Below are 14,026 nucleotides of genomic sequence, written 5' to 3'. Positions count from 1 at the left end.
AGAAGTTGTTATTGCAGTGATACATTCTGAGACCAAGCGTATTTTACTCTCAAGACTACAAGAGCTGGTAGATAAACTCGTTGAAAACTAAAAGAAAATTGTTGTAGCATAGAATGAACAAATCTTTTGTCGCATGACATTGTCCCTACCCAAAACCTATGTGCTACTATGAAATCAAATATTACAAGGACTATATGTGCCCAATATACGCTTATACAACGATTTTGAGAGATACAAAACCTACAATTGTGAACCTAAAATAAGAGAAACATTTCCTAAAAACCCAAAAATTTAGGATCGACAAATGAAATAAGCATCACCACTTGCAATGTGGAGGAGGAGTCTAAACCAAACAAATGTATATCTTCGGCGGAGGAAGCTGTCAATGCGGACGAGTTGTTATCGACACCGAGGTTGAGGAAGAGGATAGCGATGGAAAAGAAGCTGAGAGCCAGATCTGGCAGAAAGATAAATCTCTTGACTCCCAATACAAGATTCTAGTTAGAGCAGAAGATAAATCGGAGGCATAATCAGTCTTGGTCTAGATCTGATTTAGGATGACGAAGGAGAAGAATCGTCCACATTGCCGGTTGACGAGAGATGGGAATTCTTTTTCATTTTTGAACTTTTTTCAAAATTCAAATTAATAGAAATTTCATACATATTTTTGTAACCATTAAAACTTGAAATTAAGTGGGGCCTTTAGTGGCCAAATCTCAATTGATCAGTGGGACATGCACACCACGTCAGATGATGACGTGGTGTTTACCTGATCTCTTTATTACAGCAATCTCTATCTCCTTTCTCTTCTCCTCCTCACCATCTTCCGTGAGACCCCACTTCCCCAAATTCCCGTCTATATCCTTTCAGGCAAACCCTCGCCGGTTTCTGAAATTCCTCTCAATGAACCAATCCAACAACTTTCACTTCGCCAATCCACAGTCCCTTTCCGATTGGCTCAAGCTCAGACTCCCCTCCGATTCTTTGGCCTCCTGGGGCATCAAACCCGGTACTAAGAACGTTCAAAACCTCTGGCTCGAGCTCGCCGAGGGTGAGACCTCCCTTGCTGATTCCTCCCCTCCGCTTCGTACCCTCAATGTCGTCACGGTGAGAATTCTTGGGAAAGACGATAAAGTGCTTGTCGAGTCACATCAGGAGTTATCGGACGGAAGCGTGAGGAAGCGCTGTCGATCCCTATCGGAAAAGATGAAGCCGTATGAGACCCCTGAAGAGGCTGTAATTCGTGCTATCAAAGAAGAAATCGGATCAATTTTTGGCGGCAGTAATGTGCATGATGTCGTTGAAATCTTGCCGGGAACGTACCAGAAGAAGGTGGAGGAGCGGAATTCGGTTTCGTACCCGGGATTGCCAGCTCGTTACGTGTTGCATTCCGTGGATGCTCGGGTGGATGGGTTGCCAGAGGCGGAATTCTGTACAGAAGAAGCAGATGAGTATCCGAATCGCCAGGAGACTAATGCTGCAGATGAGGCAGTGTCCGTCAAGAGGCATTACTGGAAATGGGTTAGTTCGGATTCAATTTAGTCTTTGTTATGGCTTTATAGATTGTTGATTTTGACTTGGAATAAATATGTACCCTTGAAACTTGTGTTGTTTATGGCATGATGTCATAATGTTTCTACTTGTCTGTCATGTTTCTTCAATCTGTTTGAACTGCTGTGAACGTGAAGTATACTAGTAGTAATTTACTTTATGTTTTGTTTACTCTCTTTCTCTCTTTTTTTCAAAATTTTGAATGGAAATTCAAGAACTGATTAATATGTCACTCTGTCTTTTTTCGATTTAAATGTTATTGTACGAACTTAGCGAGTGATTCCTGTGCTTGTTTCTTCAATTCTCCAATGCTTGATCAATTGAGGTCTCGTTAGGAATTGATGCACCTGCTCTTCTTTCCTGACGCTTTGATACTTCCACATTTAAATTCTCTGTCTGCCATGTTCACTCTAGACTGTTGAAATACAAGGCTAAGATATAAAGTTTTTCTTTCTTCCAGTCGATAGTGAACCCATCGATCCCTATATAAACCTATGCCTTGGGGTTTTCAAGGCATATGTTTATTCGTAACTTCTTCATGTACTTGCTGGCTGGTTTTACTTTGTTCTCCCATCTGACTCAGTTAATCTTGAAATTCTCAATTCAGTAAGAAAAAGAGAAGAGGTGCCCTTTTCTGTGTTCAGTTATATTTGTGGAAGTGAAACATGTTGGGGTTCCTTGTCTTCAAGCGAAGCATAAGAGTATCTCGATTAGGGTTAAATTGTAGATGAAGAAAAGTTTTTGCTAAGTTCTCCCTTTTGTTTTTCACAAAGTATTTTTAGTTATAGTTTTTCAGTAGGGACTACTGGCTCTTAACATTGGCGGATGACTTTTAGGTAGATACAGGAGTAATACATATAGTATCAGGATTGTAGTTGCAGATGAAACTGGTAAGCATGGCAAGCATATCATCCAAGAGCAGTGGACGGAGTAGCTTCACTTCCGCCTTTTAATTAGCTACTCAGTCCCTTATTCTTCATGCTGTGATTCAATATAAATTTTATATCCCTTTTGGTTGGTCTGCGTGACTTCAATTTATGGACTACATAAATTATCCACATTCCACAGTGCTTTGCAAAAACTTTAGAAGTCTTGAACCCTGTTCATGATGGCAGTTATGCTATTTTGAAGGTCCCTCTTCTTTTTCTTATTCTTTTTCTTTTTCTTTTTCCGTCCTATTTATTAGTTAGAAAGGGAAAAAAAGAAAGACTTAGAGCACTTGCAATGGTATTATTTTGTCTGCACCAACAAATATGTATCAGGTTTTGTGTTTTGCTGATGTGGTTGTATTGAGTTTTGTGTTTTGCTAATGTGACTGTATTGAGAGATGTGTTTTGCTGATGTGGTTATATTGGAAGATTGTGTTTTGGTGTAATTTTATTGTGGACAATATGGAGAGAATGAGAATTTGTTGGCCTCCATGTTGGGTGGGAAGGAAAAATGTATAGGAATTTGTGTTTTGTTGATGTGGCTATATTGGGATATGTGTTTTGTTGATGTGGCTGTATTGAGAGACGTGTTTGGCTTGACTTTTTATATAATAGAGGTGAGACCCAATAATGGTTTTTGTTGGCCCAACAAAATGGGACCATTGCAATTGCTCTTAGCATCTAAAAGCTAATGAACGGAATATTATCAATTGATGAACAATTAGGGCTTGTTTGGGAATGCTGTGAGTTGTGATGTGATGCTGTGAGTTATAAAACTGTGATGCTATGAGGTGAGTTGGAACGCAAAAAGCTGTTTGGCGCATCATTTTTAAAACTGTGGTGCGGTGTGGTGCTGTGAGGTGCGTTTGGCGTATCTAAATTAAGGTTATATTAGATGACTAATAATATTAATATAAAATCACTTAAGATTTACATTGTACATTAATCTAAAATAAAATAATTGACCTAATTTGATTACGTGGGACAATTCAACATATATTGTAAGCGTTTGGGAGTGCTGTGAGGTGTGGTAAGGTGTTGTGAGGTAAAAAGTTGTGGTGCTGTGAGGTGAGTTGGAACGCAAAAGCTATTTGACGTGTCATAAAAAACTATGATGCTGCCAAACTCATACTATGGTAACTACAACTTTTGACTTTCTTTGTACCAAAAGTAGTTTGGCTTTTAGCAATTAACTGAAGACGTACCTTTTGAGTATCAAAAATGACATTTCAATTTCAAACTAACCGAGGGTGAGACTGAACGGGTGCATTAGAAAATTTTGATTCCTTCCTCTAGGGTAAATTATAAATGGTCAGTAGAAGGCTAATACAAAGACTATTTGAGACATCAGGGCTCCGTTTGGCACAGCGAAAAAATTGATTTTCAATGCTAGCGGAAATGCTGTGAAAAATATGCTGAGCTTAAAGCTGTGAAATATGCTGTGAGGTGTTTGGTGAAATAAAAACTGACGCTAGCGGAAAAACTGTTGAAATAAAGTATTATAATATTAGTTTTTTATATTTATATTAAAAGTAATCTAATAAATATAATTCTTATTAAAATTAATTTTAAGTATTAATTTAATTAATCAAATATAATTTATATTCAAAATTAATTTGAAGTAATTTTTAATTAATCAACTTAATTTTCTTACATTTATTGTATTTTTTAATTTATGTTTAAGTAATCAATTAATTTTCTTACATTTATTGTATTTTTTAATTTATCATTATGTATTAAAATTAAACACCTATAAAATTAAAAGTCTTAAATATAAATATTTTATTTATATTTTTTAAATTAAATTAATTTTATTTTAATATTAAATTTACTGTTATAATAATTATAAATGCATAGATATAATTAATTTATTAAAAAATAGTTATATTTAAACCTTTAAACACAATTAAGTGGGTCCCATTAATAAAATAGTAATACTTTTATCTAAAAGGTATGGGACCCACACATTAAAAAATTTTTTAAAAAAAGGCTACAGCTTCTTTTGCGCCAGCGGATCCGCTGGCGCTTTTCGCATGTTTGGCATGGCAGAGCCGCAAAGCGGCTCCGCGGGCGGCTCCGCTTGTGGAGCCGCCCTGCCAAACAGGCACCAGATAAAAAAAAACTTCCGCTACCGTTGCCCTTAGGATTATGTGTTTACTATAGTTACATTTTTGTGGTTGCCAATAGAAGGCTAATACAAAGCATACAGGAGAGTTGACACATCCGTGTAGTTGTATTTACTTTCAGTCTGTAGGGACATCAAGTTGCTTGGAAGTTTATAGCTTTTCTGAAAAATGAAAATCATTGAAAAGTGAAATGACTTTTGAAAAATGTATTCATTTGTGGCACCAGAGTTTTTCGTTTCCCAGCGGTCTGATCACGCCCCACTTCATATCCAAAAGCAGGGGCGACGGGCAAACCATCAAGAGGTTGGTATCCTGGCGTCATTGATAAAAAGGAGGAAGAGAAGTGTAGGCAGTTATCTGCAGGCTTTTGCGGGGTGAATACACTTACAAACTGGACTTAGTAAATGCCGACTTTCTGGTTTAGGTTTTGATAAATTAGTAAATTAAATAAATTTTCTTTCATTTCTTTTTTTATGTATCTAAACATGGAGAAAACAAAAATCATTTCTTCCCTGCACCCCCACCCCTCTCCTCCATTTCCATTCTCTTCCCTCCACTCCCTTTCAAATCCCTCAACCCAAACACGCTTAAGTTAAATATAAGTGAAAAACTTATTTTACCATTTTACATAATATTTTATCATAAAATAAGAACAAACTAAACTAACTTTCTTTCATTTTTTTTTCTTTTATGATTTACTTTTGAATAGAGCTTTCTGATGAAAATATACATATATTTGACTGTTACAAACTTCTCGAATTTAATCTAGGCGTCTAAAATGGGTATAATATGTATGGAGCATGTATCTTCACCGTTGGATCATTTTACCACACTGTAATGCACAAGAAATTATAGACAAGTTTGAGGGTCAGACAAGGCAAACCATTTTTTTTTTTTTTATCTTTTGAAAAATAAGTTTGGAAAAACAAAGGAATATATTGCTAGTGATTATTGTAGGGACCAAATTAAATTTGGTATGAGATCCAAATTCAACCCAACAGCCCACTAACCCAAGCACCAGGCCCAAAGCCAAGCCGGTTAATTCCAAACGAATTCTGCACTCACCAACGGAAAGACCGGGCCTTCGGGAGAACCTCGAGCCACTCACCCAACGGATCTTTGACATGGCCTGGTAGCGACGGTCACCTTGTCCTCCAGCTGAAAGGACAATCGCAGGAGGACTTTGCCGCTCGCCGTAGCGAGCCTCCAACATAGCGACCACTTCGTCCTCCAATTGAAAGGACAACTCCATAGGAGAACCTTAAGTCGCTCACACAACGAGCCTTCGACACGGTCTGCCACAAAATTTGTAGCACAATCATTTTGCAAGTGATTGTATTAAAAAAAGATGATTTGTTAAATAAAAAAGTTATAATATAAATCTTTTTTTTTTCCTAACGTGGGGTAGAGTTGAGGATAAATTTAAACCCTGGTTATCAAGGTGATACACACAAACTTTATCACTCCAACTAATGGCTTGAGTGATATAATAATAATAATAATAATATCGAGGAGACATTTGAATCTTGGTTATCAAAGTGATACAAACAAACTTTATCACTCCAACTAATAACTTGAGTGATATAATAATAACAATAATATAAATAACTACCTACGTATATGGGAAGCAGCGGAAAAATCTACTGAAAATTCCATAAGCCGTTGCATTAAACGTGCAAGTAATCAACACATTACACATGTACTGTACTGGGATTTACTCATGCATACCCAGGCACTTGATGAGGTGGTGATATAATTAGGCTATTACTAACCTTAAAAACCAATATTCTAAATCATCAATGCATACATGTTAAATGTTTTTTGTATTCTGGATGAATGAGTTCATCTACAAGGTGACAAAAACAACGATAGAATGACCTCTCACAAACTCTCTTTTGCTTAAATGTACATAACAAAACTGCTCCACCCAAAAAATATTAACACTGATCTACATAGGATTACAACATAATCTCATCATTCGTCAGTAATCAGTAATCACAGCATAATAACATGAATATGGACATGATGTTAAAAAGCAGCTTCATACTTAAAATTTTTTTAGCTCAACTACTCTTTGTTTCTCCACTTCACAAAACTTATCATAAGGATTCCAGTATCTAAGCTATACCTGAATCACAAAACTTAAAGCTATCATCATAAGGATTCCAATATCTAAGCTATACCTGAATCTTAGCGCTCTCAAATCTTCAACCCTGAGAGAGAATGAAGCTAGCACTTCCCTTATTCGTCATGGTGGTTCTCTGTTTCTGCTGGTGTAGTTACACTAAGAGCTTGTCGAACAAATTGCCCTTTCACTCTGGGTCGCTGTTCGGCGAGTTTTTTCCGAGTCTCATACCGAACCTGCAATAACCAATTTGCATGAGCACAATAGAATATCTTTTAGATAATATACCACACCCAAAGATCAGTGGAACATCCAAATCCACAATAAGCAATACCCTAAAATTTGATATCAGTAATTATCATGCTCTCAAGAACCAAGATAGGTTATGTGGTGAAGAATAAACTTATTGCCACCAGTCCAAGGTTCCAAACAATTCCTGTCGTTCCTTAACACCTAGTTGGAGAAGAGCATCATCTGAAAATAGTTGCACACAATATATATGATACCTTTTTTTCAAAGCATCTATCTTTCCGCTTCAAGCGGAACTTGGTAAGCGCTGCTTCTCTTTGGATGGACCGAGGTGATTTTTCATTGTTTGCAAAAGTTTCTGCTTCTTCAAGCTTGCTCTCTACAGCAGGCCTGGTAACAGCGACTTGCTCAACATTGCTGTTACTTCCACAGGCAATTTGATATCCCATGCTGTTAAGACGACTTAAAGAGCCGTTGCAGAAATTGCTACTTGCAATATGATCTGTAGCAGGAGAAATACATCCTCGATCTTCTAAAGAATACAATTTCTGGTCTTGCTTGTGCAATGTCAGACTGGTGTAGTTGTTTGCAGTTTGACCAAGTGAATTGCAAAGTCGTTCAGTACTATTATTTTCAAAATTGGGATTATGAAATGGATTCCCCTGACAAGTTGGTTCCTGCTGGTTGGCTGAACCTGGACTCACCATTGGTGATGAACCAGAAGTTGAACAGAACAGTGGAGAAAGTGCAGAGCCACATCTGCATGCAATATTAAGCCTTGCCCCTCTTACTGGAATTGGGACAGGAAACAATATTTGCTGGGGACATGAAGTTCCAATTTCAGAATGTTTAGATTGACAAGTCGGTAGAGAGATAAAATTTCTCCGAGTGCATAGTGTGAGATCAGGAGAAATGATACTCCTCTGGGTGCTTAAATTAAGAGTATCAGAGTTATAACCAGTAGTAATATTGAATGACCTTTTCCCAGAATTTGTTCTCATTCCTTCCTGTTGCGTAGGACTACTCGCCGATTCTAAATGTGAGGAATTCAATGCCCGACTAGCATACCTGCATGAAGGAATGATCATCATATGAGACAGAGTGTAGGAACCCAATTGGAGGCGTCAAAACCAACAAGCCAGTGTCCCGTTAGTCTGTTACAATGACTCCTATCCACAACATATTCAAGAAAAAATACAAAAAGAAGTTCATATAGGACTTTCAACAATTTTACAACTTTTTATAAGGAGGACCTTATATTATAATGCATTTATATCACCTCTATGGGGGTATTGTTAAAACAATTTATATGCATAAGGTCCTTAAAAATCTACGTCCAAGCATCTTATCACGACCTAAAGCCTTGGTAATTTTTTTCTTGAAATGAGGGAAACCATGTGGTAAAACCTAGAAACTTGAAGTGGCCCCTCAACCCAAGCATCAGTAAAGGCATGCCGCATGGGTTTCCTTGCAGCAGAAACTAGAACAAGGGTCTCCAAGCAGGAAGTGTCTACCCCTGGCAAACTTATCTGCACCCCACAGGTCAAGTCTTGGTAAATTTAAGAATCCAAACGCCCTTTTGACACAGAATAAGACTCGGAGAACAGAGAAATTTCTGCTGCGGTAGTTTACCTTTTCTTCATTTAAGACTTAAGGCAAGAAACAAAGCCATTAAGCAGCTAAACAAACTCAAATTCAAACTAAATGACTAGTTTTGGAAAGATAATGCACATAAATACGTCAAAGTAGGTTGACATCTGGAAAGGGACAAACCGTGTAAAAGCTGAAGCAGTAGATTGTCTGAGAATACGTCTTTCTTCATTAATTTGATTCTCTGGGCCACTAGGTTGGGATCTTGTCAAAAATAAATCCAAATGAGGGGAAGAATCAGACTTCCCATTGGCATTATTTGAAGAAGAAATGTAACATGTAAATGCTCCCATGAAATCGATAGCTTCTCCGGAAGAGTTGGCCAGAGCATCAGCATTGTCACCAGCCTCCCCAGCAAGATTAGCATCCTGCATATGACTTTCGAGTTCAATATCCTTGCCGACAGCCATGTTAACTTCCTTGCACGCAATAGCCATTGATCCTAATTTATTTGAGACGCTTGCAAACTGTTAGATGTTTCCTCACTGAAAAAAGAAGACAATAAAGCACTAAAGTCGCAAATATTTTACCCTCAGCTTCACTGCCATGCTTTGGAAATTTCTGTCCAATTTGGGTGTTTGCTTTGTCATTCCGCATTTTAATGTCGTTCAGTAAAAGTTTGCCCCACATCGGTAACGAAAAATCCTGCATATGTTCCTTGTGGGAACTCTCTGCTTCTAAGTCTGGCTTTGTACAAGAACTCTACAAGAGACAGCAAACATGCAGTATCTACATAAAACTTCACGTTGGTGATGTAAATTGAAAGGAAATTTCTTTTTAACATAAATTGACCCATACTGATAGGCATACCCTGGATGAAATATACAATAACCATTCCCAAACTATTAGTATATTCCCATTACATCTAAATCCAATGATTGGCCTAACCATGCAGTGTAGGCATGAATGCGTCATAAATTTATATGGTATCTGAATACATCCAATCTTTTTAGATTCTAAGAGAGCATTAGTAATAGTTGGAAAAGGCTGTATTTCATTGAATGAGCCCAAGAGTTAAACAACTGGTTCAAGAAATCTGAAACACACACCAAAATAAACCCGTGTGATTTTCCAATGTTATATATCAGATGCTTCTAAAAGTTTTAAATAGTCTTCTCAAAAGGCTGGACTTGGATTGAAAAACTTCATCTCATTAAGTCTATAATAAAAACAAAACAAACAAATTCCCTCCGATGAAATAATAATTTCCCCCATAACATCAAAGTAATTGGGGGACAAGCCAAATTAGATAACATATTGATAGTAAGATATGATGTAAACCCAGATTTTTGTAATTAAATAAGCTAAGGTACTCTTAGCCAAACAATAATAATAATAATAAAAGAAAGAAAGAAAATTTAATACTAGCAGACAAGATACACAAATGAGATTCAGACCAGTCGAAGCACCACATTATGCATTCAGGATTCAGTGCCCTGTGAACAAATAAGAAAGACTAACCTGCGCATCACTCCCTTTCTCAATGTACTCCTTCCTTTGATCACGAGCCATGTTACCACTCGAATGATTACTAGCAGCATCATTATCAGAAATGGCCTCGACCTTTTCCTGTCCAACACTTTCCTCTAATTCGCCATTTCTGTCAACAGTTGCCTGATAGAACAACAAGAACAAAATATGGCTCTGATGCGACTAACTTAAAAGGAAGGAAGAATGAAAGTGTGTGTGTGTGTGTGTGTGTGTGAGAGAGAGAGAGAGAGAGAGAGAGAGAGGAATAAAGGTGTTAGGAATTTTTATACATGTTGTCTTCTCCATACATGCTGCCACAAATTTCTCAGTTCGTTTCTCCGAATAGGTTTGACAAGATAGTCAGCAGCACCTCTCAGCATGCATTTATAAACAGTGTTGATTGAGTCCTGCGAGGACATCACTGCAAGTAGAAAGAAAAAACTATATTTTAGTCCATATAGACGAGAACAAACAGAAATGCATTAGGTAAAAGCAGAATCCACAGTTCTCAAACCATACTTATAACAGGAATATTTTTGCAAATCTCATGCTCCATAATTAAGGTAAGAAGAGCATATCCAGATATTGATGGCAACTCCACTTCCGTCAGTATGAGGTCAATATTATGGGGCCTTCCCTTCAGTATCTCCCATGCCTTTAATCCATCGGAAATAGCAGCAACTGCAAAAAATGGAATAAAACTAAATTAGGCCCAATTTAGTATGTGCATTGACTTCCTATACCATGAAAAAAATCAGTATAACGGTGAAAAAAGAAGACCATTTACAGCACAATTCAAATAGAGATGAGCATGCAGGCAATGCCAGTTATAAAAATTCGAATGACATAGATGTTGAGTATAAGTAAATGCAAGCATGATAAATATGCACGTATAAGAATATTCTTGTCAGATGTATTACTGATACAGCAGGAAAATTTTCCCCTGTGAGTCCTGTGTTGGGGAGAAAGAATTTGTGAGGTGTATGTCCAAGGTAAATGTTTAACTAAATAAAGTACACGCAACTAGAGGCAACATGGATAGAGGATAGAGAAGACTTTAATCAATTAGTGATGCGTTGAAGGTGGTCTCCCATATGCCAATGCCACTTACTTCTTAACAGACCTAAAAGGCTAAAACTACAAAAGGACTAAAACTATATAGGTCAGAGGAAAATTGATTTTTTATAGAATACAATATGTTCATCCTGTTTACAATATTTGAATAGTGACACCCTAAAATGGAGGGGAAACAACTCGAACTCAGAAGTTTCGAAATTCGGGGAGAGGGGAGTAGGTTTTAATTCCCGTCTGCCATATTAGCACACCACATGATCTTATGTGAAAATAGGTTATTCAGTAGAAGAAAAGGCCTGCATTCCAATTAAGAAGTTACTGGTTATAGTCCTAAAACTGAGGAAACATAAGCTGCAATGAGAAGTTCAGAGAATTGAAGGCGGATTTAAAAGGAGAGAAATGAAGAGAGAAAACAACGTCATCTCCCACATTCTACTGTAATTCAAGCATGAATTTGATCCAAAATAAATTAGGAAACAGGGTAGTGCTCATGCCAATCCACATTCTTGAGGATCAAGGTGCACCGGTGATGCATGATTTGATGAGTTTACTGCGTACTAGTCTATCAAAGACCCACATCACATGCACACGGTCACACACAGAGAACTAACAAGTCAAAGCATAAACTCAGAAAATTATTGATACTGAACCACCAGACCAAAGCTGTTACTAGAAAGCACTCCACGAACATGGAAGAACACGAAATGCAAATTGTGAACTAACCTCTGTAACTACACTTCCTCAAGAGAGCAGCTATTATCTGCCTGGTGGAGTCATCGGCTTCAACCAGCAAAACCCTCATCACCGTCCTCGGTAACAACCTTTCCCACTTCACCACCGGCGATCCACCAGCATCCTTCTCTTCCTCTTCTTCCCTCTTCTTCCTCTGCTTACTACTTTCTGTCTCGTTCTCTGACTTCCCCTTATCACTACTGAGTACCACGTCACCCATCTCCTTCGCTCTCTGTCGGTCTGTATGTCTGTCAGGAAAGCAAAACTCACAAGAGCAATCTCATCTTCTTCTGTCAAAGCAAGAAAAAGCCTACAAAATATCCCGAAATGTTTTTGGTGAAATCAGACGGCGGAAATACCGAGTCCATCGCCAACTGCCTAAGAATCCTACGGTCGTCTCTGCTTCTCTCCCCGCCAACTTGGTTGGGGAAATATCTGGGATCTCATATGGGGCCCAGAGAGTGCCACGTCTACGAACCTGATCTTAAGTCTTAACCTACGATCCGAGTCACAGAGATCTAAAGGCGGATAGATATTCATTGAGTGGGTGGATGGGTCCAAGTCCAGCACAAAGATACATACAAGTTCCAACTTCCAAGTAGGAAGATATTTTGATACTTAGTGGAATCTTGTGGATAGGATGTTGACAGGTGGAGGATGAATAGGCAGAGGCCTCGTTTGTGGCCCAAAACTTATGGGATGGGTGGGGTGAAATTGTTTTGCTGAAATTACTTCAATTTCTTAAATCTTGACCATATGTTTTATCTAATGTCAATTGTCAACAGCTAAAATCGTTTGGGCCATGGGCTTAAAGAGGTCCATGGCTGCTTCATACAATACCTTAAACTTTAATTCTTGCCCAGGATCCGAAAGGAACTGGGCGGTTGATGTTCTTCTACACTCTCCCAGTAATTTTCTAACATCTGTGGAGGACGAATGCATACCAGGCAGAGCAGTACAGTGTGTGGAGCCAATGGGGGAAAAACAAAGATACAACGTAAGAGGACTAATGTAGCCTGAGACCTCACGACGACATCGTCAATGTGGTAAAGCAATTATGTTGAAAGTATTTGAGAAAGGTTTAGACAGCCATTTCGATCAACCTACAGCTAGCCTATTTCTAACCTTTATTTTAAATTGAGATTGGTCCCTGAGGAGCGAGAACAACACATCACGGCATTTGCAATGATGCACGTGTTAATGTCCCTAATAAAATTAATCCTGAATCTCACCTCTCAAGTCAAACACGTATTTTAATACAATCACATCAACACAACATATCTTCCAATACAATTACATCAGCAAAACATAAATTTTCATACACTTTCTCTTCCTACCCAACATAGAGGCCAACAACATTCCATTCCTCCATATTAGTTGCTCAAAAATAAATAAATTAACACAACGCTAGTCTATAATTTGCTATCTTATACCCTTTAAAAAAAATTTTGCGATCCTGTACTTTTATTGATGAAGTCACTGGCCCTTCTTAGTTCTCGTTTGTATACGTTCTTACAATAAATTAAGTATGGTCTATCTCTAGATCTGCTACGTTATGACGTGATAAATACCCTGAATATATAAGGCTATATAAGCTATTAAAATATCTATAATCAACCACAAAATAGTCCCATAATGGGATGAGTAATGCTATATCCACTCACTATTATTCTTATTTTATCTTTGAATCTATGTGGCATACAAATATTCACATTAATTGAGGGTCAAATGAAGATCATATTTTTTGGAGTCTTAAATATTATTTTAATGGAATATTCATTTATTTGTTCATTCATTAATCATTATGAGACATGCCTCCTATTCACATGCACTCCAAGCATAAAATAATATAGGGATATGCTTAATTTTAAATTATTAAAAAAATGGATTTGTTTTTGTCGTTTGGCTCATTCCGCCTACAAGTGAAAAAAAAAGAGACATTTTTAATAAAGGTATTAATCTAAATATGTTGGTTTTCAATTCTAAGTCAATATTACATGGTGAGCATAGATGATGGAAATTTTGGTATTATTTTGAACTTTTCGAACATTTTTATTCGAACAAAATCAAAATCATCTCAATCCAAATAATGACGCAATTTTTTTTAATGTGTTTGGTTT

The 14,026-nt window shown here is 37.4% G+C and overlaps 2 protein-coding genes across 3 annotated transcripts; one reads left to right on the top strand and one right to left on the bottom strand.

Moving 5' to 3' along the window:
• The first annotated feature begins 753 nt into the window (after window positions 1-753).
• LOC119983510 lies at window positions 754-1,722 on the top strand. Its single transcript, XM_038827172.1, has one exon. The coding sequence runs from the start codon at window positions 754-756 to the stop codon at window positions 1,540-1,542; it is 789 nt and encodes a 262-aa protein (XP_038683100.1). The 3' UTR covers window positions 1,543-1,722.
• Window positions 1,723-5,481: 3,759 nt separating this feature from the next.
• Window positions 5,482-12,441, bottom strand: LOC119984439 (two-component response regulator-like APRR9). Of its 2 annotated transcripts, XR_005464894.1 has the most exons (9): window positions 11,898-12,441; window positions 10,620-10,781; window positions 10,391-10,521; window positions 10,092-10,244; window positions 9,161-9,332; window positions 8,754-9,072; window positions 7,238-8,048; window positions 6,790-6,967; window positions 5,482-5,901 (listed from the first exon to the last, which is right to left on the bottom strand). XR_005464894.1 is itself a non-coding variant. In XM_038828379.1 (8 exons), exons 1-8 carry the CDS (start codon window positions 12,124-12,126, stop codon window positions 6,848-6,850), a joined length of 2,097 nt encoding a protein of 698 aa, XP_038684307.1. In that variant the 5' UTR covers window positions 12,127-12,441; the 3' UTR covers window positions 6,415-6,847. The 2 variants fall into 2 exon arrangements, 1 of the variants encoding a protein (XP_038684307.1); XM_038828379.1 differs by lacking the exon at window positions 5,482-5,901 and having other exon boundaries at window positions 6,415-6,967.
• Between the last annotated feature and the right edge of the window lie 1,585 nt (window positions 12,442-14,026).

Source organism: Tripterygium wilfordii, chromosome 18 (assembly GCF_013401445.1).
Source record: "Tripterygium wilfordii isolate XIE 37 chromosome 18, ASM1340144v1, whole genome shotgun sequence".
Taxonomy (NCBI): Eukaryota; Viridiplantae; Streptophyta; class Magnoliopsida; order Celastrales; family Celastraceae; genus Tripterygium; species Tripterygium wilfordii.
The sequence above is the reverse complement of the archived record's forward strand: the minus strand, read 5'-3'. Positions and strand labels throughout refer to the sequence as shown.

Bases quoted from the DNA above. Each gene is read 5' to 3' on its own strand.
- LOC119983510 (XM_038827172.1), top strand. From the start codon at position 754: ATGACGTGGTGTTTACCTGATCTCTTTATTACAGCAATCTCTATCTCC.
- LOC119984439 (XM_038828379.1), bottom strand. From the start codon at position 12,126: ATGGGTGACGTGGTACTCAGTAGTGATAAGGGGAAGTCAGAGAACGAG. The intron at 8,049-8,753 runs GTTTGTCCCTTT...TCCTTCATGCAG, and splicing joins ACTGCTTCAGCTTTTACACG to GTATGCTAGTCGGGCATTGA. The intron at 6,968-7,237 runs GTATCATATATA...TGGTTATTGCAG, and splicing joins ATAGATGCTTTGAAAAAAAG to GTTCGGTATGAGACTCGGAA.